Source organism: Cervus canadensis, chromosome 15, assembly GCF_019320065.1.
Source record: "Cervus canadensis isolate Bull #8, Minnesota chromosome 15, ASM1932006v1, whole genome shotgun sequence".
Classification (NCBI taxonomy): Eukaryota; Metazoa; Chordata; class Mammalia; order Artiodactyla; family Cervidae; genus Cervus; species Cervus canadensis.
This window is the reverse complement of record NC_057400.1, coordinates 54,979,755-55,004,488: the sequence shown is the minus strand read 5'-3', so window position 1 is coordinate 55,004,488 and position 24,734 is coordinate 54,979,755. Positions and strand designations below refer to the sequence as shown.

The window sequence follows — 24,734 nt, the reverse complement described above, 5'->3', positions numbered from 1 at the left end:
GGAAAAGAAAATGATCAGAGTTAAAAGTAGAACTAAATTGGCATCTAGAAAGTTGAAGTATAATTAGGGATGATACCCACTGCCATATTCTGCAAAGGGTCAAGTGGGTAGAAGAGAAGTGAGTCCATTGAATCTGGCAGGATATATAACAGAGTGAGGGTATCTGTCATGAAACCTTGGATTTGAATCCTGGCTCCATCTCTTATTTTACTGTAAGACTTCTGGGAGGGTACTTGACTTCTAAGCTTTGGTTTCTTTTGAAAACAGGATAGGAGTTATCACAAAAAGTTGGTCTGAGTACTGTATGAAATTAGTAAACACAAACAAAATGCCTCATATAGTTCCTAGCAAATAGTAGGGATTTGATAAAATGTATATATAATAACGAAAATCCCATGGACAGAGGAGCCTGGCAGACTGTAGTCAATGGGATCACAAGAGTTGGATACGACTTAGTGACTAAACCACTGCCACCATATGTAATAACAGTAATGATGATGTTATAAGTTGGTAACCAAAGCAATAGTACTCCGAGTGGTAGGTGATACTTTGGTTGCTAAGGAGGAGGACAAAAACTATATTGCGTTAGGTTGAAGAATGAACTCTTAGGAAAGTTTTTCTTCTTTCTTTTCTTTTTTCCCTTAAAGCTTTGCCTCTATGGGAAGAGAAAGGTTATGGAGTCTCTTTTGTTAATAAAAGGCCATTGACCTATTGAGAAAACAAATCAGATAGAAAAGCAGGGCAGAAGCTGAATTTAAAGGAGCTTAGTATGAGTAGGATGTGAAGAAGATGATACAGTGAATGTAGACTTTAGATCATTTAGAAAGTAAAAGGAGGAGATATCAGATGCATAATCTTTATTATTTTATTTAAAGGAATCATATAAATTTAAATAAGAGAGACCTGAATTTATATAAATTCAAAAATAGAAACTCTCCTGAAAATACATCTCCATGTTCCACCTAACTACATGTCATGATCACATTTATAAAGAACCAAATTCCCCTAAATTTAAGTGTCCACATCTGCATATGCTAATCGTTCATAGACTTAAAGACCTTTTTCTGTTTGTTGCTAAAATCCTAGTCATGGAAATTTCTTCGTATGACGCTTGGAACTGAACACGATAGTTCAAAAAGCCTTTAACCAGTATTAGGGAAAATATGAGGATTGTCTTTGTAGTTCTGCCAACACTCTTTTAAAGAAATTTGAAACCCAGAGTGGATAAAAGACTTTTAGTTCACATAAGGAAGTGGTGGTATCAGCTAGGATGAAAATATAGGCCTCCTAACTATTGTATGATGTTTTTGCTACTACAGCTTAATACCAAAACAAAGACAAAACCTTCTACCTGTATGTATAAGGAATCATTATTTAAGAATCTGATAAATTAAGGGATAATTATTGGTATTATAGAACATTCATCTCAAGAAGTATTTAATAGCAAGCTAGAGTAATAGATTTAAGTTTTATATAATGCATTTAAACAATTAAACAAGTTCACAAATAACTCTAGGAAAACATTTAATTTGCAAATTAATATATATTTTGTTTTAATAATTACTTTAGAACTTCTAGATTGCTTAGCTTTAGATTTATTGTCCAAGTTGGAACCTTTAGATGTATACCACTTCTAATAGTTATTAGTTATTAACTACTTTTCTTGTGCTCTGGCTAAGCTCTTTGTGTTGATTATCTCATTTATTCTTTATAACAACCGTAAGAGGTAAGTATTCTCATTATGAGGAAACTGAGAGATGTCATCAACTTGGAAAAGCCTTCCTGCACATCTAATAAACAGGGTGGAGATGAAATTTAAATCCAGACAATTTGATTCCATAATTTATGTTTTTAACAACTAGTTTGTTTCATTACTTTAAAGTTTGTTTTCTTCCTTTTGTTTATCATAAAATAGTAGTTTTCAATCTCATTTTGATTCTGTTTGACTCATTTTGAATTTAAAATTGGGCTTCCCAAGTGGTGCTAGTGGTAAAGAACCTGCCTGCTCATGCAGAAAACATTAAGAGATGCTGGTTCAATCCCTGGTTCAGGAAGATCCCCTGGAGGAGGGCATGGCAACCCACTCCAATATTCTTGCCTGGAGAATCCCATGGACAGTGGGGCCTAGCAGGCTACAGTCCATAGGGTCTCAGAGAGTCGGACATGGCTGAAGCGAATGTCCTCATACTTAGTGTGATTTTTCATTGAATTATTGATCGGTCATTGATAAGGATATCCTCTAGTCAGGAGGTAATTTTATGGGATAGTCCTTGTACCTAACGAGACTTATGGAGAGTGCTTGGTAAATGTTGTTAGGGGATGGTATTTTACGTTTGAATGTGGGAAATGTTCAGTATGTCCAATATGACTATTTTGTTGAATGCAAAAAACTTTTTAAGAGATTTAATAATACAAAGCATTTGTAAATGGCACATAGCTAAAAGTAGATAAATCTTAGCTATTTTTCATTGAGACTACCAGAATATTCTATAGTACTTTACCAAATATAGATTTGGCATTGTATTGCTAGCTGTTTTCAACCATAGTCATTGTAACTCTTTGTTACCTTCTTTTCCTTTGTAAATACTGAAACTATGTTTTCTCCCTTTCCTGACTCTTTTATATCAGTTTTCACTTTTGTCTGCCTAATTTTGGATTTAGAAATAATATGAAGCCAAGTCTCTTTTATGGAATGCTGGATATGGTGTCCTTTTAGTTATAGACCTTACCTTTCAGTAGCATATGAGCAACGTTAAAAGTGTCTTTAGTTAATTTTCGCTGGGTAAACGCACACTCAGAGGAAGCAGTCTCAAGTCTTTGTTCAAGAAGTTAAAGACTTTTAAGATAGTATAATAAATGCTAAGCATTTATCTGAAGAAAAATAGCATTTTTGAGTTGAAAGTGAAGTGAAAGTCACATAGTCGTGTCCTACTCTTTGTTATGCCATGGACTGTATCTTGCCCAGCTCCTCTGTCCATGGAATTCTCCAGGCAAGGATACCCTTCTCCAGAGAATTTTCCTGACCCAGGGATGGAACCTGGGTCTCTTGCATTGCAGGCAGATTCTTTACCAACTAAGCCACTAGGGAAGCCCATTTTGGAGTTATGTTTTACCTAAAAACCTAAAGATAAAGACCAATACAGTATACTAACACGTATATATGGAATTTAGAAAGATGGTAACGATAACCCTATATGCAAAACAGAAAAAGAGACACAGATATACAGAACAGACTTTTGGACTCTGTGGGAGAAGGCGAGGGTGGGATGTTTCGAGAGAACAGCATTGAAACATGTATATTATCTAGGGTGAAACAGATCACCAGCCCAGGTTGGATGCGTGAGACAAGTGCTCAGGGCTGGTGCACTGGGAAGACCCAGAGGAATCGTGTGGAGAGGGAGGTGGGAGGGGGGATCGGGATGGGGAATACATGTAAATCCATGGCTGATTCATGTCAATGTATGACAAAAACCACTACAATATTGTAAAGTAATTAGCCCCCAACTAATTAAAATAAATGAAAAAAAAATGTTGATGCCTTGTATTTTAAATTAATTCCAGTAATCAGATCCTTATATGATTTCACTGATCTCAGTACCTTTTGTAGAATTTAATGGCTTTCCTAATGTGTAACCATCTTTTAAGAAGTTCCTTGTGAATAAAAGATAATTAAATGACCAGTTAATTTGCTAGAATTAATTAGGAAATAATTAGTCTAGGGTAAAATTCAAAATTTTCTATAAACTGTAAGGAAAATAGCCAAATATAAGGACATTTCCATTTATGTAATGATGACATGCTTGTAATTTATTATTGCAGTGGCTGGGTTAGAGACTAAATTAAGAACCTATGGAAAGTTTGTTGGTCCTGGTAATTACAGCTAAATGGTGATTTGAAAATACTTAATTGTATGAAAGCACTGTCATCTGAAATTTGTATTCAATAAATGTGAGCTGTCAACTTAAAGACATTATCTTATTTAATTCTCATAACAATTCTGAGTTAGGATATTATTATCCTAATTTTGCAAATAAATAGAGGCTTAACAAAGTTAACCCATTTGGGGTCATGGAGCTGTAGCTGGGATTCTAACCAAACCTTTTTGACCGCAGGACCCAGGTTCTTAATAGTTGACGAGATTATAGTAAACTGAAATCTGGTGTTCAAGTTGTACTTTTGATTGCAGTGAGCTTTTTATGAAAATCTTTAACTGTCAAATGAGTCCAAATCTAAAGTATTTTGCTTCTGAAACTGCATTTTTTACCAATCATGCTAATTAAAATTTATTAATAACTTCTTTAGTTTTAGCTTACCGTTTCAGGATTTGTAATAATTTAAGGTGATATGTAGAATTACAAAGTTAGAAGTGCATCTTTATTTGAGATCGTACCGTCAACATTCAAGTAAGATATTGGTGAGAATGGGGAATGATAGAATTGAATTTTATGTTACTGAGTACAGAGGGGGATCATGAAACTTTCTGTAAAGGAATAGATAGTAAATATAGTGAATGACTTTGAGAGCCATGTGGTCTCTTGTATTTACTCAAACTTTTCTAAAACAGCCATAGACAGTATGTAAAGAACTGTGTTATTGTGTTTCAGTGAAAAACTACAAAAAGAGGCGGCAGCCTGGATTTGACTCATTTACCAACTTCTTGTAATTTCTGCAACAAAAAGATAAAATTTGTTATTCTATTGTGTTATTTGTGCAGAGTAAAAGTTTTCCTCTGTTGAATGTATTGACAAAAAAAATTTACCCCAAAAGATAGTAGAATAAAGGAGAATAGGAATGGTACCTTTCTTCAGCATTTCTATGACTACTTAGATTAATTACTTCATAAATTACATGACAATTCCAGATACACTTATTTGCTCATTTCTTAGCATTACCATTTTTTATCTTGAAAAAACAATTCTGCAGTTTTCACTGGTGTTTTCTCTGATTCTGATAAACTTTCTTTATCATAACTTGGGAGGGATTTATTATAAAAAGATATAATGCATAATTGGGTGATGATTCTATTTTATTTGAATTTATTTTGAAAAATAGTATCAGTAGGTAGACTTAGATCAAGACTTATGTAAATATATACATGTAGTTGAATTTTAGGTTCAGAAATGGAGTACTCTGTAGTCAGTTTTCAGTGTTACATTGTACAGATTTTTTATTCACAAGCAGTTTGATCTTGTAGATGATTTCTAGTGCTGCAAAGCTTTATTGAATGTAAGTCATTTGTGATATTGACTAATGGTGGTAGCTAAATATTAAACCTAATATATACTTTTTATTCTTATTTTCAGAGATTCGTCAGCGAACTGCTGCTCAAAGAAACCTTTCTCCAACACCAGCAGGCTCCAGCCAGGGCCCTCCTCCACAAATTCCAGTTTCTCCTGGACCACCAAAGGACACTTCAGCCCCTGGTGGACCCCCAGAAAGAACTGTTACTCCAGCCTTATCATCAAATGTGTTACCAAGACGTTTTGGATCCCCTGCTACTTCAGTGCCTGGAATGGGTAAACAGAGCACTTAATGTTATTTACAGTTTATATTGTTTTCTCTGGTTACCAATAAAACAGGCCATTTTTCAGACAGTGTGGAAATGGCATTTCATTTGGAAATAGCAGAGCAGTTATCTGATTAAGCAGGAGTTCCATATTCAATTAGCCATAACTCTTTACAGCTGGCACCTTGTGATACTGAAACCTATTTCTTGAGCTCATTTAACTGTTATGGCTTCTTTGTTTAAATGGCAATAAAACTTTGTAGTATTCTGTAGTCAACAGTATAGCATATCTTTTTATATTCGGCTTTAGAGTGGCTCCAGATTTATATAAAATGAGGATAGAAGAGAACATTTTGGGAATGTATTCATGCTTTTTGCTAAACCCTTCGTATATATTTTTAAACTTGACAGATTAACATTTCAGGAATATTCATGTGCTGTAGTGTGTAATACTACTAATGTTAATGTGAGCTTGGTAGATTTTTCTTTTTTTAAGCCGTAGAGCCTCAATATTTTCTGACAGATACTTTAATATAAAGTCCTATTGAATTAACATACTGCCTTTACTACTGTTTCGTCTCTTTGGATTCTCCTTTTTCAGTTTTGTAGAACTCTAGGGGAAGATCCCATTTTAGGAGTGTAGTAGACTATATTACCCTGGAACTTTCTTTTGGACTGTGATTGGGACATAAAAGCCTTCTTCTTCAGCAGATCACATTATTGTATGTAGAGTCCCATGTCAGATTCTTAAATATGATAATAAATTATTTATTTTATTTTAGGATATTTAATTTTAATTTAGATTAATTTCATATTTCATGACTAATTACATATAATTTATGACTTTGAGCCTCATCAGAAGTTGATATCAGATATTCAGGGCATTTACATAGTCTTAATAAAATCAGTAAGCAATCTAAATGTTACTAATACAGTAGATTTTTTCCCCCTCCTTTTTCTTCGAAAACAGTGTAAGATTTTAGGAAACTTAAAAACTATTTATTTATAAATATATTAATAACGCTAACTACAAATGAAATGAATACAAATCATAACTTTTAATTGTTGGTTATTGAAAAATACTTTTAAACTTAACATATAATGATGCCACTCAGGGCAACTGTATATTTTGTGAAATTGAGTAAGTTAAACTGGTTGAAAATTTTTCATCTTTCAGTTGTTACTGGTTGATTTGAGATACCCATGACTTGTAAAGTAAAGCTCTTAGTTGTTTAATGGAAGAACTATTTTGTGAGAATGCGTTTTGTATATCTAACTATTTGTAAAGAAATTAGTTTATCAACTTATACAGAGTAATAAAAACTATATAATAGCACATGTAAGAACAAGGTTTCAATAACCTACCATTTCATGATCATGTAAACATAATATATTTTACTAAAGTTTTTAATTAGTTTCTGTGTAAAAGACTTTGTATTTAAGTTGTACATTGCCAAAAATGTGAGTGAGCTAAGTGATTTCTTATAGAGAAGATTAATAATTCATTTTTTCATTACGCCATATTTGTGAAAGAGAATCAATTTAATGTGTATTACCACAGGGCTCCCATATGTTTGAAAATTAATAACCAGCAGGTACTTGATAATTTGCCAAGCTGTGTAAAAATGACCAATATTCCTACAATGATTGCTCTTGATGTTTGTATTAATTACTGTTACCCATAATAGCGTGAATACAAAGATGTGTTATTTTAAAAGTTATTAGTATGAAGGAAGTTAAAATGTTTTTATGAAATCTGTTGTTTTATTTATCCAGATTCCTTTATGGACATTTTCATTTTAAGCATGTAGAAGTAAAATACTCCAGCAAAAGTTAAGCTGGCTTAAATGCTTTTAAAATTTAATTTGGCATGCTTATTTAAGTTGAAAATTTCATAACGAGGAATGACATTTAATGTCTGCGTTCAAGTTTATTTTTTGATGCTAATGATTGAATGTTAAGTATGACTCTACTTAACATTAGCCAAAGAAATGCCAATAGCCAATGAAATGTGAAAAATGCACTTGATTCCTAATACTGAAAACTTATTTTAGAACCTAATTTCGTTTACTAGCTATAATTCTATATCATTTTCCCCTTTTTAAGGTGGTAACAGCCTTAAGATTTGTGACTATTTACAAAGCAAATCTCTTATCTTTTAGAATATTAATATCATATTGCTGCCTTAAAGCCATTTTTTAATGCTTTAAAGGTTTTGTCACATTTTGAAGACCTTTAATCTATGTATTGCAGGGCTTGTTTCAACAAGACCTCATTTTGTTTGAAAGTCTTCTACAAGGTCTCCATGTAAACGTCCCTTGCTACCTGTCTTCCTCTTATCTGGCCTTGTTTTACGAAGGCCAGCGTCACATCTCGTTTATTTTATTCTCTCGCTTTCTTCCCAGTGCCTTCTGTGTGGTCTCTCGTTTTAGAATATCTCCTGCAAACAGGCCTCTTTCAGTTTTCAGAGATCGTGGAGTCACAATTCATAATTTTGAAGGTGTAACTTTATTTTTGTTACTGTTTTTATATGATGTAATCATTAACTAAATTCCAAGTTATTCTTCTACTCCTGACTCTCCATTCATCATCTCTGATACTGGCTAATTTATTATAGGAATACAGTGTATCGCTCCATTTATTTAGATCTTCTCTAGTTTCTCTTAGCAATGTTTGGCAGTGTTCATAGCTTTTTTACCTTTTTTGATTAAATGTACATCTTATTATTTCATGTTTTTATCCTAGTTTAAATACTTTATTACCTGTTTCCATTGTTCATTGGTAACATACATAGAAATTGATTTTTGTATAGTGATCTTATATCCTGTAATATTGCTAAAGTCACTGGTTCTTATAACTTTTATATAGATTCCATAATATATCCTAAACAGGCTGTCAGATTGTTGGTGGCTGAATACAGTTCTACTTCTTCCTTTTAAATCTAGATTCCTTTCATTTCTTTTTCTTGCCTTATTACACTAGCTAGAATTTTCAGTGCAGTGTTAAATAGAAGTGGTGAGAGCAGACATCATTGTCTTATTGCTGATCTTAGGAGGAAAGCATTTACATTTTTACCATTCAACTCAGTGTAAGCTATAGGGTTTTTTTTTTTTTTTTTCTTTGAATAGATAGCCTCTATCAGATTGAGGAGAAGTACCCTTCCATTCCTAGTTAGCTGAAGGTTTTTATCAGTAACAGATAATGGATTTTTTTGAATCCTTTTTTTACATCTATTGAGATGCTCTTATCGGGTTTTAGTTTAGTTTTTTTTTTAATATCACTATTTCATATGGTGAAATACATTGATTTTTTTTTTAACATTGACTTTTTTTAGACATTAAACCACCATGCTTTTGTGAGGTAAATTTGACTTGGTCGTGATGTTTTATTTTTGTATATATTATTGGGTTCAGTTTGTTAAAATTTTTTTAGAAATGTGTACATCAGTTTTCCTTAGAGATACTGGTCTGTTTTGTTTTTGCTTTTTGGTTTTTTTTCTTGTAATTTTGTTTTGTCTGTTTTCTTATTTTCTCTCTTTTTCTCTTTTTTTTTTAAAAAAAATATGGAACGCTTCACGAATTCGCGTGTCATCCTTGCGCAGGGGCCATGCTAATCTTCTCTGTATCGTTCCAATTTTAGTACACGTGCCGCCGAAGCGAGCACTTGTCTGTTTTCTTTATTTGTTTTCTTGTAATTTTTTTGGTCTGGTTTTGGTATAAGAGTATTGTTGGCCTCAGTATGAGAAAGCATTTTCTTGTCTTTAGTTTTATGGACAAGTTTGTATAGAATTGGTATTATTTCTTAGTAATAAATTTAAATGTTACAGGTTGAAGTGGCTAGGCATGGTGTTTTCTTTGTGGAAGGATTTTTCTTTTTTAAAAAAGCATTCAACTTGTTTTAAAAAAAGAAAACTACAGACTAATATCCCTATAAATATAGATGCAAAAATTCTTAACAAAATTTTAGCAAGTTGAAGTTTCTGTTTCTTGTTGAGGAAGTTGTGGTAGTTTGGTAGTCTTTTGAGGAATTTCTTTCTCCTAACTTACAGAATTTATTGGCATAAAGTTATTCATAATATACCCTTATTATTCTTTTAATATCTTTACTATCTGGATTTATGTCATTCCTCTCATTGTTAATATTTTGTATCTTTCCTTTTTATCCTGATTAGTCTGACTAGAGCTTTATCAGTTTTGTCTTTATCAGTTTGGTCTTCTCAAAGAACCAGCTTTTCTCTATTATTACAGTATATTTTTATTAATTTCCATTCTGACCTTTATTATTTCATTTATTCTGTTTACTTTGGGTTTCATTTGCTCTTTCCTTTTAGGTTCTTAATGTAGAAACTGAATTCATGGATTTTAGATCTATCCTCTTTTGTAGGTGTTTAGCAGTATAGGTGTTTAGTGTTATAGATTTTCCTCTAAGTATTGTTTTAGTTGCATATCATAAATTTGATCTGTGTTTTTGTTCTTTCAGTTAAAAATACTTTCTAATTTCTTTATTTTTCTTTAAAAGCTTGGATTATTTAGTTATATATTATTGAGTCTTCAAATATTTGGATATTTTCCTGATGTCTTTTTGTTGCTGATTTCTAGTTTAATTCTGTTGTGGTCAGAAAACATACTTTGTAATATTGAATCTTCTTGAATGTATTGAGATTTGGTTTATGTTTCAGACTATCATTTATCTTGGTATATGCTTTACGTTCACTTGGAAAGAATATATGTTTTGTTCCTATTGGGTAGAATGGCTATAAATGTTGATTGCATCAAGTTGGTTAAGTAGATAGTATTATGTATCATTAATGATTTTTTGCTGTTTATTCTGTTAGTGCTTGAGAGAGTGCTGTTGATATCTCCAGCTGTAATTGTGTACTTACTTCTTTTTGTATTACTTTTAGTTTTTGCATAATGTGTTTTGAAAACTCTATTATAATGCACATACATCATAGGTTTAGGATTATTATGTCCTCTTGATGAATTGGCTCCTTGTCATTATGAAATTACATTTTTATTCCTGTTTATATTCTTTGCTCCAGAATCTACTTTGATTGCTATTAATACAGATGCTCTCGGTTTCTTTTGATTAGTGTCAGCATATTTATGTAGTTTTCCCTATCATTTATGTTTAGTCTGTTTGTGTTTTTATATTTAAAATGGATCTTTTGTAAGCAACATCTGTTGGGTCTTGCTTTTTTATCCATTCTGACAATCTTTACCTTACAGTGAGGCTGCTCAGGCCACTTATATTTAATGTAATGATTGGTATGTTTAGGTTTGAGTTTAAATCTTTTATTGTGCTAGTTTTCTCTTTGTCCCATCTGTTCTGCTACCTTTCTTGTTTTCTGCCTCTTGTGGGTTGAGTATCTTTTGTGATTGCTTTTAATAATTTTTTTGTTGTTGCCTTATTAGCTATAGTGCTTTTTTGTTGTTATTTTAGTGGGTACTTTAGAGTTTGCAGTATGTATCATTAATTTATCATAGCTCATGTCAAATGGTATGACACCAGTTCTCATACAGATTAAGAATCAAATTACAGTATTCTTAATGTTTCTCTCCCCTTGGCCTTTGTGGTATTGTTGTCATACATTTTACTTATACATGTGTTATAAACCCCACAAGGAATTACAGATATCCTCTGCAGTTTGAAAGTTCACTTTACACCACTTTGATTTTATGAAAGACCTACATTAGTGCCTGTTTCCACTAATTGAAAGAATCAGAAGAAGGTTTTCGCTTTTAGAAAAAAAGATGAAAAGCGAAAATAGCGTTCAGCATTTGTTTTGCAGCGAGCCGTTGTAGAGGCAGCGTGCATCCCGAGCAGCAAGAGTGGCACCGCCAAGCTCCTTCCCTGGGAACTACACTCGGCATCTCATCATCGAGCCGCCATAGCTTTGAACTTTGTCTGTGAGCATCTGTGCTTTGTCTCAATTTATTTTGTGCATCCGTTAGCAAGATGTGTCCTAAGGTAATTGCTTCTTCACTTTATGCCATTTTGGCTTACGAAAGCTTTCATGGGAACTTATGGATAGCAAGGGAAACCTGTATTACTTTTTCTTTAAGCCATCAATTGTTTTTTAAAGCAATATAAATAATGTTTTATATATTTACCCACATGGTAACCATTTCAAGTACTCTTTCTTTTGTGTGATCCAGCTTTCTTTATGGTGTCAGTTTCCTTCTGCGTGAAGGATTTCTTTTAACATTTCTTATAGTACAGTTCTGTTAGTTATGAATTCTTTCAGTTTTGTATGTCTGAAAAAAGTCTTCATTTTGCCTTCATTTTTAAAAGATGTCTTCACTAATACAGGTAGTTTCACTAATTTGATAGTTTTTCTTTCAGAACTTTAAAGATACTGTTTCATTGTCTTCTCCCTTGCTTATTTTCTGATGAGTAATCTGTCATTCTTATCTTTGTTTCTCTGTACTAATGTATCTTTTTCTGACTGCTTTTAAGATTTTCTGTCACTGGTTTTAAGAAGGTTGATTATGCTGTATCTTGGTGCGAAATTGTTTCTTGTACTTAGGGTTTGTTGATATTCTTGGGTCTGTATGTTTACAGTTTTCATCAGGTTTTGAAATTTTGTGCATTATTTCTTTGAGTCAATTTTTCTTCCTCTCTTCTTCTGAACTCCAATTATGTGTATACTAGATGCTTGAGGTTATTACACAGCTCACTGAAGATTTGTTCATTTAAAAATCTTTTTAGTCTTTGTGTTTCATTTTGCATGGCTTCTATTGCTGTCTTCAGATTTACTAATTTTTTTGTAATGTCAAAACTGCTGTTCATTTCATCTGTGAATTTTTAAATCTAAGACATTGTAGATTTCATCTGTAGAGGTTCAGTTTGGATCTTTTATAAATTCTTTTCATGTCTTTGCTTAACATATTACAGTTTTCGCCTAGATTCTCAAGCATATGGAATATAGTCATAATAAGTGTTTTAATATGTTTGTCTCTTAATGCTATCATCTTCATCATTTCTGGGTCACTTTTGATTGATTCTTCTCATTATGGGTTTTATTTTCTTGCCAATTTGCATGACTAATAATTTTTTATCTGATGTCAGACGTTGTAAATTTTGCCATATTGGGTACAGGATATTTTTAAATTACTGTACAGGGCCTCTCTGAATATTTACCCAGTGACCTGTGAGTTACGAAGTTTTCCATCCTGGCTGGTGGGAACGTGTGATATTTTTGGCCCCATGTGAGCGCTGGTACCTTTAGTATTTTGGGGGCAGTTCTTCCTCTGTCCTCAGGTGGTTTTTCTCATTTGCATCCTGGGCATATCTTTGGTGTTCTGGCTTTCTGCATTCCCTCCTCTCTGGTACTGTTCCCAGTGAACTCAGCCTGCCTTGTCCTCTCCAGCGTTCCAGCTTTCTCTCTTCAACTCAGGGAGACTAATGAACTTCACCTGGATTTACTCTGCCTGAGTTGCTATCTGGAAAACTCTCCAGGCAATAAGTTGGGGCAGTTGTAGGGCTCATCTTATTTGCTTTATGTGTCTCAGGGGTCTTTATCCTACATTACTTGATATCCAGTGTCTCTAAAACCATTGCATAATATATTTTACATGGTATTTTAGTTGTTTTAAGTGGGAGATTAAATCTGACTCTGATTACTGTATTACGGTACAAAGTGTAAGTTTCCTAGTTTATTATTACATAAACTTTTAAGAGTCTGAGCATTGAAAAAATTAATTTGTACAGAACTCAACATAGTTTTATTCCTTAATAGATTATGTTGCTGGTTCTAATATAGCACATATATAAATATATTTTTGTAGTGTAGTATTTTTAATGAAAATTTGAATACAGAGATGATAATATCATTTTTGTTTTGTTAACATTTAAAAACTCTTAATGAGCATAGGTAGTTCTTGGCAACTGAATTGAAGTTTAAATGTATTTTACACATATGAATTTTGTGTATATTTACTAGGTCTTCATCCTCCGGGTCCACCTTTAGCAAGACCCATTCTGCCTCGAGAACGAGGTGCTCTGGATAGAATTGTTGAATATTTAGTTGGTGATGGTCCGCAGAACAGGTAATGTTTACTAGGGTGTAGCTAAATGAAAATGAAGAAAGTTTATTGGTCAGAGTGGGGGGATGTGTGTGTGTACGCGCATGTGCACATGTACTAAATGTTCTATGATTTTTTGGTTCTTGTCTCCTGACTTTAGAACATAATGGAGTATTTTATGGCCCTGCAAAAGAGTACATACTCAGTTATTTTTCAGTAGTAGATTAGATAAAGTATTTGGATAAAATATCTTAAAACATATTATATATAACAAAACAATATTGTAACTGCTGTTATAACCCTGCTATAACATTATTTTTAGAGGATTTGAATCATTTTGTTGCATCTTTTGAACTTGAAGAGTTTGTAAATAGTGAAAAGTTGGTAGGTTATAAGAAATGGAGTTTTATAGATGTGAGTACTGGGCTTAATGATGCTGGTAATTTTAATAACAGTGAGGACAGTTTCATGTATTTGACACTTACAGTTCCAAAATGCTTCTCCAGTTATTTTAATTGATCCTTATAATAACTCTAGGATTATAAGTATGATATGAACAGAGCAAACATCATAGTATAGACTTTTAAATAATTCTTAAGGTATTTTAAGAATAGATATTTGACAAGGTTATTGGTTAATATTATTGTATTTTTTTTTCATTTATTTTTATTAGTTGGAGGCTAATTACTTTACAATATAGTAGTGGTTTTTGCCATACATTGACATGAATCAGCCATGGATTTACATGTGTTCCCCATCCTGATCCCCGCTCCTGCCTCCCTCCCCATCCCATCCCTCTGGGTCTTAATAAAGAGACTAGAATTTAATGTTAATGTGAAAAATTATATGTTCTTCAAAACAGATAGAATGTTGTTTGATAGGGCCAGGTATTTATTAAGTACTTACTTGGAGAACAGAAAGGGTATATAAATAGAAAATGTGGAAGATGTTTAAGTGTAACTGGGATAGCTAAGAAATCATGATATACAGAAATTAACCTTTGGACTGGACTAAACAAAATTAAATAAATTTCTTTACTACAGAGGTTTTAATAATACTCATTTGTGAATCTCTAAGAGGCTTCATCTTTTCTACTCTTTATCTGACCACAGATTTGGGGTCTATCATCCCCAGGAATATAAGTTAGGAAACGTTAAAATTTAAGTGTTCTGTTACCAAATACATTTCTGCTTACTTAGTAAGAAAATTCTATTTGTTTCTTAGTTTATTTTTAATTTGATATATAATATTTTAAAATAATTGAAATTTTGACTGTTGTCATAAAGAGTGTTGTTTATTGTTTACAAAGTAATATCTGTTATGGCACATCTAGCTACATTAAATGCTATGTAATCTAACTGTGTACTTTAGCTGTGATGGCTAAAGTAGCTTCTCCTGCTTGTTTTGTCTGCATTTGTAACTGATCTGTTCATTTTTCCTTTCGCTGTAGGTATGCTCTTATATGTCAGCAGTGTTTTTCTCACAATGGCATGGCTTTGAAAGAAGAATTTGAGTACATTGGTAAGAATTATTTGGCAGTTAGATTTTAAATATTTTACTCTTAAATATTTCATTCTGTGCCAATTCCCATGTAATGCCATTTTGTTTTCGGTATCGCTGTGTATATGTTGTTCAGGCATATTATAGAACACAGAGCAAAGTAGAAAAGACAGCTCAGGTTTTTTCTTCATACAATATACAACTTCTAGGCTAGCTATTCTTAAACTTTCACTGTGCACCAGAATTATCCTGGAGAGCTTTTAAACATTGTGATGCCCAGATTCCACCTACAAATAATCTGCTTTAGTTGATCTGAGGTGGGGCCCAGGCATCAGCATTTTTTTAAAGCTCTTCAGAGTATTTTCATGTGCAGCTACTGTTTAAAAATACTGAACTAAATTAATCATGCTTCTCAAATATAATATGCAGCATTTCGGGGGGCAGATGAGTAAAGTTCTGGCTTTTAAGATACCTAGTGGTGACTAGAAATGTAATCTCTGTAATACATTTAGATCATTATTATTGTTTTGCTATTAGTTAACCTGCTATGTAACTTATTATCTTTGCTGCTTTAAATTGATATTATAATTCTAATAATAATTTTAAAATATGCTTTAAAATAAACTTTGGTTAGAACACCTGCCATAATATTATTAAAACTATGTGTTATTTCACAAGGAATAAATGGCTTTTGAAAAGTTCTTTGTAAAAATAACCATGAGGGTTACTTGATTAGTCCTTAAAGTTTCTTTGGTTAATGGTATTTTTTTTTTTTAATTCTCTACAGCTTTTCGTTGTGCCTACTGTTTTTTCTTGAATCCTGCAAGAAAAACCAGACCCCAGGCTCCAAGACTTCCAGAATTTAGTTTTGAAAGGAGGCAGGCATTGGAAGGCTCAAGTACAGTTGGCGCCTTGCCCTCAGGAAGCGTAATTTCATCAGAGGACCAGATCAATGATGGTATGAATATGTTAATTAAAAAGTTTTGTCTCTTGATAATGTTTGCTTTCAACAATAAAGGCATAAATGTTTTAGACAAAAATGGATCAGATTTTGCAGCATGCATATATCAGGTATTGCTCTGATATTATGGGCTCCTATGCAATTGGTTTGATGTGTTTGAGTTTTAAAATATATATTGTATTAAGCAGGATCTAGAAATAGCTTGGTAAATATTATTTATGGAGTTATCTTTTTAATTAACTGTTGGGAGATTTAACTAGTAGTACTTTCATGGAATTGTTTTTCAATTTATGTAAATGAAGCAGATTTAAGACAATTATGAAGCCACTACTCATAAGGGTCAATTTCTTATAATAATTGTAGTTAACACTGATAAATATAGGTTTGTGCCTTACCATTTCTATGACTAGAAGTTACTTGAAAACAGGAAACTCTGAAGTTGAAAAATCAGCCTTATATTCTTTGGATGACTATATTAACAGGACTGGTGTTCCTTTGAAATACGCAATTTATCGAGGTCCACAGGATTTAATATTGCTGATGAATGCCTTTGTTGTAAAGCAACCTTATTTTAAAGGAATGGAAGTTATCAGGATTCATTGAGTTTTAGAACTTATCTTTCAGTTCTGTTTTAGGAATTCCTGAGGAAGTTTCATGAAAAAATGGAAAAGATGAGATGGAAGATCTATTAATTGCCAACTATTTCTTGTTATTAATATTGGGTGAGGAACTATTTGTTAAGCAGCTCTGAATTATGAAGATTGCTAAAGTTATGACACAGTCCCTGATGTTTTGGTGCTTCACCCATACAGAAAAAAAAAAAAATCCATATGGGAAATTTCGTTCACATAGTTTAAGGTAGCAGTCAGTATTCATTCTTTTAACTTCTAGAAGTTATCATTTACATATATTTGATTTCTTTATAAAATCACTGAGTAGTGAAAAAAGTGCTTTAACTGAGAATAATATACAAGGCAGTGAATTTTCACATATCTGACGTTTAGTATGAGAATTTGACTGTATTTGTTTTTTTAAACTTTGAAGAATGAACCTAAAATATGTGTGTTGACTTGGGCTTGGCTTTTGGCTTACTAACAAATATCAAAATGAATTTGAATACAGATAGCCATGACAGGAGGCCTGTGTACTTCAACGCTGAATCATTATATTTGTCTTCTCCATGTCTGCAACATCAACTCCAAACACAATGTCAGACTTTTTTCTTTTGCTTAAGTCATGCTCTGAGCTGCATGCTGTCACATGCAAATCATCTGCCTTGCCATTGCAGCCTCTTGGAACTGAAAATTAAAGAATTTCAACCTGAAGATGCCTAGAGGAAAAATTGGAGTCCCTGCCATGAGTAACTTTGCTTATGAAAGCTAAAGTGAATATTTGAAAGCCAATAGTTGGGACAAAAAAAGAAAAAACAGCCAACAAAATAGATATCTTTGATAGAGGCCCATGCTTTGTATCTTCTGCTAAGGTCAAGATGCAAAGTTAGCAAACCACACCCAGCTATACCTTTCCTTCTCATCTAATCTAGGAGGAGCAATACCCCAGATGTCTCATTTTCTGTCAGAAACCTCCGGAATGAAGTCTAACTGGCTCAAACTCAACCCTAATAAGGTAACGTTAATAGGTGAAGACATTGAGGCAAGATACGATAGCTCCACAATGCTAGACACTGAAGCAACAATTCCATTTGGTTAAGATAGTCACTATAGTAGCAACTTCTTCATTCTTCTCTTTGGATTCATCAAAATGGCTATTATGAGCATCGTTTTACTTCTTTGGTTTGTCAGAAGACAAAATTTTTTCCAAGACTCTTGTCTCAACACTGTGATATACCATTATCAATTTCAAGCTGGATTCCATTAGTAAATGGCGGGAAGTATTTCTGATGAAGAGATGAAGCTACATTTATTTAAACACTGGTGGCATACCTTTATGATTAAATTGAACTGTGAAATAAGGAGCATATCATCTCAATCAGCTACTCCCTCTGTTGACAGCCAATGTGATTAAGAGCTTAGATTGCTGATTTCTACACTTTTGTGTAGAAAAATTACACAAAACTTAGTGTCTGAAAGAAAAACTTTTCCTGTTTTAATTTTTATATGTTTTTTAAAGTGTTGAACCAGCTTCTTGAAATTGCATTACTGAATTTACAGCTGAAACCAAAAGGTAACTTTCTTTCGTCTGAATGTTTTTTCCAAAGAATAATTCATAACTGTTTATGTGAATCTAGAATTAATACAAGAAATCCTTTTTTCAATTTATGATGCAAGACTTTACATTTTGTCTTCATTCTACTGGAATATTTTGCATTTAGGATGAGGCATAAGGCTTTTGAAATTTTTGGATCACTCTTGGAACAACACATGAAACCTTGGAAAGTTTTCATCAAAGAAGGAACGCTAGAAGAAAGAAATTCCTCCTGTTAAAAAAAAAAAAAAAAAAGAAATTCCTCCTGTTAACTGCTCATTTGAATTCCTAAAATTTTTTCTAAAACTATGTACACAGATGTTTTGGTAATAAACTATTAGAGAAAACAAAAAAATTAAGATTGTCACTTTATCCTAAGAGCATACTAGATATGGTATGCCAAAGTAATGAGCTGGTTTTTAGTTTCCTTGGTTTCTTTTATTGTGAAATGAATAGTACAGTAATATTTGAGTGTCTGCTAAGCCATGTTAAAATCAGTTTATCACTTTTTCTTCTTTTTTAAATGTGTTTTTCAAAATAATTGATTCATAGCATTCTTTTTGTTAGATATGGTAATAGTTAGAGTACAAGGGTACTACACTGTTAATATTCCAGTATAGTGATTTGGAGTTAGCATGTTTAAAAAATGTTAATATTGTTTTCATTGTTCAGTTATATTTAGTTAGATTTTATGTAATTCTTTTAGTAGAATATAGCTTTTATTCACTGGAAATAACTTGCTAGTAATAAAACTCATGGCATCTACTTAGTACTATCAAAAATAGCAAGTAAAATTTATATAAGGTAAAATTTATCTTGATAGTCTGATTTTTGCTCTTCCCTTTCTTTTGTTTAAGCAATGTACTGTTACCATTAGGTTACGTTGAACTAGGGAAAGTTCTGTTTTTAGTTTTGCTTACTAGGTGCTTTAGGAAATTGTACTATTTGATAATGTAGGTTTTATTGAATTCTATGTATCAGATCAGAAAAACTTATGTCTATTTTTAGCTATGTATAGCTTACCCAAGATGTAAACTTGCCTATAATATGTTTTTTTCATGCTTGTTTTAGACATAGAGATCTTTTAGCCTTTTGATTTCCTTTTCTGAAACACCTTCACCTAATAGTTTTACATTATTGCTCAATAATGACATTCTAATGATTCATCTAATGGATTTGTTCACACATGGTAAATAATTACACAGCATTTTTATGTCTAAAATGAGCTATTTTCTCATAGGTGGTTATCATTTATTTGAATTTTAGTCATTGAGCCATTAAGTTGCATTGTGGGATGAAATTCATGTCTTTAGTCCTTGAATATAAGTTGGCTGTTTTTCTTAAGGCAGAAAAATCTTTAAAAAACTTTAAAATCTTGAGTTAGAGACAAATTGTCCATTTTAATTTAACAAATTTCTTTTGGGTAAGTTTTATAGTCTGTACATATAGTAGGTACTGATGTGTTAGCAAGGCAAAATTTTTTTAAAGTTATTGTAAAAAGGAATAAGAAGTAAGAATCTAAATTACCAAAATATTAGGAGTTTTGGAATACATAATATAAATAGAATCATGTATTTTGCTGCAGAAATTATGTGTTTCTTTTGGAGATGTATGAAATTGTTTTGTTAACTATTCTTTAATTTTTTTAGAGAATTATTGTTTCAAGAGCTAGAAGAAAAACCTAAAGGGACGATGGTCTTCTTAAATGATTTGCATGTTTGTGGTTTATAGGTGAGGCAGTGGTGGTGTTCATTATACAGTTACATTCAGTTTTATGAGGTTGAGCTATCTAGGTGAATTGAAGTTTTACCCAAACAACCAGAAGCCAATTGTTACAATTTGGTGGGAAAAGCTTTTCTCTCAAGAATATTGGGGTAGGATAGTAGAAGGGAAAGGATCAGGTAAGGAACAAATCCCATGGGTCATTTTTGTTTTATCACATTGTGATAGATTGTTTTCTTGGCATTACAGTTGTCAAAGGTGATTTTAAAAATTTTCTTACAGATGGAATTAGGTCATTTGGGTAACCTTGTATTAATTTTAGTCTTAAGCTGGTGCTGAACAGGGGAGAGTAGACCTGTTTAATTAGTGTGAACATGAAATACGGTTTCTCTTTTGGTATTTTATGCCCAAATATTGACATCTACTGTAATGAATTTTATACCACCAAGCTATTATATATAAACTACAGCTTCACAGAAAAAATTTACTGTTTTTATTAGAACAGGCAAATGATACTCTCCCACAGAAATAAAGTAAGTACTTTTGGAATATATTTAATAATCTTTTTTATAAAGTTCTGTGGTTTAGTTATTAAACTGGTATGTAATTAAATCTCTGTTAATCTTGTGCACCTAGTTCACTTAAAGCTTGTTGGGATGACCTCTCACGAAATGACATTGACATCCATACATTGAATATCTATGTTGTTTAGACTAGCTAATATCTGCATTATATCATGACACATACCAAATTTTTATAGCATTAACTGCTATTAATATTACTTTTCTACAGATTAACCTGGGGGAAGAAAAGTAGTCATTAATAGGCTTTTTGTTTTCAAACCCTATTCATCATTTCACCATTTTTTAGTCTCTTGTATATTTTCTGAAATACAGTATTGATGAGCAAGTTTTGTATATAATGCTATTTTCTGATTATGAAAATAATTGACTTTCATAGAATTCACATGGTATTTCTTAGAATTCACCTCTATAGGCATTAAAAAAAAATTTTCTCTTTGTATTAACTGCTTCTTTAAGATCCCAGAATTTTTAAATTTGCATTGTATTTGACTGGGGATGTGTCTGTTTCTGAAAAGAATTACATTACAAAGCTTTAATATGATAAATCATAAACTTTGATACCTCTACTGTTTAATACTGAGTTAATCTGTCAAACAGATAACAAACTATGTGGGCCCATGTTCACTGAAGCATGTTTATTGATGAGTTGAGTCCTGAGTTCTGAGCTTTTTATTTTTTTCATTTCATGTAACTTTATTGGAGGGTTTACTAAATCATAACAACTTGTAAAATTCTTGGCAAGTAAGTATTGCTCTATGGCCAGAGAGTCGTAGAAAACCGTGACTCTTAAAATTCTACCCTGGATAAATTCTGTGAAGGTAGAATTACAAATGGTTATTGACTTCCCTTATGGCTCAGCTGGTAAAGAATCTGCCTGCAATGCAGGAGACCTGGGTTCAATCCCTGGGTTGGGAAGATCCCCTGGAGAAGGGAAGGGCTATCCACTCCAGTATTCTCCATGGGGCTGCAAAGGGTTGGACATGACTGAGTGACTTTCACTTATTGACTCCTGAAGGTATCCACTGAAGAGTTTGCTTGCCCTTGTAGCAGAAATGGTCTGTACATGTCCATAGAGTTTCATTTCACTTTCTGCTTTTCCTTTGACCACTGGATATAACACAACTTCATATAACACAACTCGACCTACTGCTTTTCAACTTTGGATTTTTGTAAGATTTCAAGTGGTGCACAGTGCCATTTTATGTTCCTTTTACAATAAAAATAGCATTTTTGTGACACGTGAACATTCCTCATCTTTTTGTGAGCATATGAATTTTCCATACAGTAAACCTCATTAACTTGGATGTCCCTAGCTATGCAGTTTTGGCTTTTTGTTCTATATATAAAAAGAGAGAAAGAGATTGTAATTAATTCCATAAACTAGAGTCTAAAATATCTGTTTAAAAATAAGTTAAAAAATTCTTTTCAACTCCACATAGAGTATGTTATATAGATAATTTGTATTTATTAAAACTGATATGATAAAACCATGAATTTATAAAACCTCCATGTCAACAGGTGTGCATATTTTCTTTAAAAAGTATTAATTTTGTTATCAAAATACTGGCATTTACTATGTGCTAAGTTACTTTAGTTGTGTCCGACTCTTTGCGACTCTGTGGATTATAGCCCACCTGATTCCTCTGTCCATGGGATTCTCCAGCAAGAATACTGGAGTGGGTTACTATTCTACAAGGAGCAAAACTAGAACATTTTACTAGTGTAAACTGGCCTGTCCTCCAGATTTTTGAATCAATAGCATTTGTAATGTATTATAAGGGATCATCTGTGAGGGTATGAAAATCTCCTTATTTGCTTTGCTGATGTAGTTTAACCATATTTCTCCTAGCAGTAATATTAGTTGCTATTACAGAAACAAAACAAAGAAACACCTCAAAGTTAGGTGTTTATCTTTGATTTGGAAATTGAGTGGCCCAAAACTCTGCTCCTGTCATTTCCTTCCCTATCCTATTCTTTAAACTTTGAAGAATTAAATTATTATTATTCAATTATTATTAAGAGATTTGAGATTAATGAAACTCAAAAGAGAGTTTGAAGGGAGTAAACTTTCAGGTTAGGAACCAATGCCCTTACTTGGCCTCTGCTAATGGAGTCAGAGGCAAAAGACTCTTCCCTGTCTCTCCCTAGCATTCAAGGTATGTAGCATATTCTGACCCAGAGGTTTAAATCCCAAGGACTTGTCTTGCACAGGGATGAAGGAAGACTTGTCTTGACTTTGGAAAAGGTGAATCCAGACCCCCACAGTCATGGATAATAGAGATGTAAATCAGTGTGGGAAATCATACCACCTATACACACACATGCACACATACAAAGGTACACATTTACACATTGGTCACAGTGTTGCCTGGACGCAAGAGAGACTCGTTCCTTCAGGAAACATAATCTGGGAGTTAGTGCATTTGCTGTTTTTGCTGGGCTGTTGTCTTATAATACATAATTCTGTTGGAATTTTGATGTATTCGGACATTCAGCTTTCAAATCCATCTTTAGGAAAGTTCTGAAAGTTCATTTATTTTGTGAACGATGGAGCTTTAGGTAAAATTATTTTAGGGGTATGTTTCCCCCAAATTGTTTTTTCCTTACCATTTTTCCATACCATTTCATATATGGTATGCTATAGGGATAGGCTTCCAAAGTGGCTCAGTGGTAAAGAATCTGCCTGCCAATGCAGGAGATGTGGGTTTGATCCTTGGGTTGGGAATATCCCCTGGAGAAGGGCATGGCAACCCACGCCAGTATTCTTGCCTGGAAGATCCCATGAACAGAAGAGTCTGGTGAGCTACAGTCCATGGGATAGCAGAAGAATCTACATGACTTGGCGACTTGAGTATGCATGCGTGATGTACTTAAGTACATTAAAAAGATATATTTTAAGGATAATGTTAGACTATTCTTCTGTTTCTTAGTCTCTGTTTGCATGTGCTTATCTTATTTAGTAGTTATTGGCTATTCCTAAAGTCTTTACTCTTTATCTTTTCAGAATCTTTAGAAGAACAAGATGTTCTAGATAATAGTACAGAACAGACAGATGGCAAAATACCAGATACGGAGCAGACAAACCCAGTGATTGAACAAGCATCTGGCATAGAGGAACCAGAGGAGAAACAAGAGACCGAGAATGAAGAAACCTCAATGAGTGAGGACAAGCCAACAGTTCCCAGAGCTGATGCTGTTCCTGATCCTGGACTAAGTGGAGAATCTTTGACAATGTAGTAGATGCTTCCATGTGCCTTCAGCTGGACATTTGTAGTCTTGCTGATGTCAGTTATTGCTTTTTTAGGTGGTGCTTTCTTTTTTTGCCCCTTCAAAGACATGCTTGGTATCGTTTGAATTTCAGATTGCCTAGCTATTTCATATATCAAAGTTACGTCTACTCGGTAGTAAAAGTAAAAGCACGTGGTGTCAGTAAAGTAAAATCCTTTTGAATGTACAGAAACCCACACTGTTTAGGCAACGTTTAGGTATTTTTTTCTGTTCTAAAAGTAAACAAATATAAGAGAAGTTTTGTTTTCTACTTGTGACCTGTAAATACATTTGGCATAGGAAGAACTTTGGTTAGGAAAAAGTTCTAATAGCATTTGTTTTAAGGAATGAAACTCAATTAAGATTTTTAATACTTCATTATTAAAATGGATAGAATTTTAACTCTTGAGATATTTGCCAGGGGGTAAAATATCTATTTAGGCATTTACATTAAGAGGTATGAAAGTTACTACAGTGACAATATAGGCATTTGTGTGAATTCTTAGTAAGAATGCAGTTGAACAGTCAAGTGCAGTGTTACTTTTGATGTCTCTTATTTTGCAGCTGGGCCAGAGGTACCTGATGTATATAATTAGCTTATGTTTACATATTAACATATAGGAAATATCTCTGCACTTGACTGTACTTGAATTTTGAACATTATTTATATTTGTAAAATAATGATGATATTATAAGTGAATTTTGTGCTCTTATGTGTATTTTGTTAAGGAAAATAAAGATGATCTGGCAGCAGTTTCTTTTTGTTAAATATCTAGACTTCTTCAGACAATGATGACATAGCTACCTGAAAAGTCTTAGGAAGAGCTCACAATTCAGTAAATGTATAGATTATGCTGAGAAAAATTATGATCTTTTTTTCAAATTTTAACTTTCAAGTTCAGAGAATTAGTGACATTTAGAGGTTCTAATCAGAGGTTAGATTTTTTTGATTCAGGAAAACC

At 32.8% G+C, this 24,734-nt stretch overlaps 1 protein-coding gene and 1 non-coding gene across 4 annotated transcripts in view; one reads left to right on the top strand and one right to left on the bottom strand.

Moving 5' to 3' along the window:
* LNPK (lunapark, ER junction formation factor) overlaps positions 1 to 24,525 on the top strand; it is an 85,332-nt gene extending 60,807 nt beyond the window's left edge. For 2 of the 3 annotated variants that reach the window (XM_043487567.1, XM_043487568.1), the window contains 5 exons: positions 5,304 to 5,516; positions 13,452 to 13,557; positions 14,984 to 15,054; positions 15,821 to 15,991; positions 23,510 to 24,525. In XM_043487567.1, the coding sequence (XP_043343502.1) occupies positions 5,304 to 5,516; positions 13,452 to 13,557; positions 14,984 to 15,054; positions 15,821 to 15,991; positions 23,510 to 23,742 (794 nt within the window). In that variant the 3' untranslated portion in view covers positions 23,743 to 24,525. Of the gene's footprint in view, positions 1 to 5,303; positions 5,517 to 13,451; positions 13,558 to 14,983; positions 15,055 to 15,820; positions 15,992 to 17,537; positions 17,621 to 23,509 lie in introns of all 3 variants that reach the window. The other variant, XM_043487569.1, reaches the window with a different exon arrangement.
* Positions 9,063 to 9,169, bottom strand: LOC122454037. Its single transcript, XR_006273259.1, has one exon. It is a non-coding gene; the product is annotated as a U6 spliceosomal RNA (small nuclear RNA).
* Positions 24,526 to 24,734: the final 209 nt, after the last annotated feature.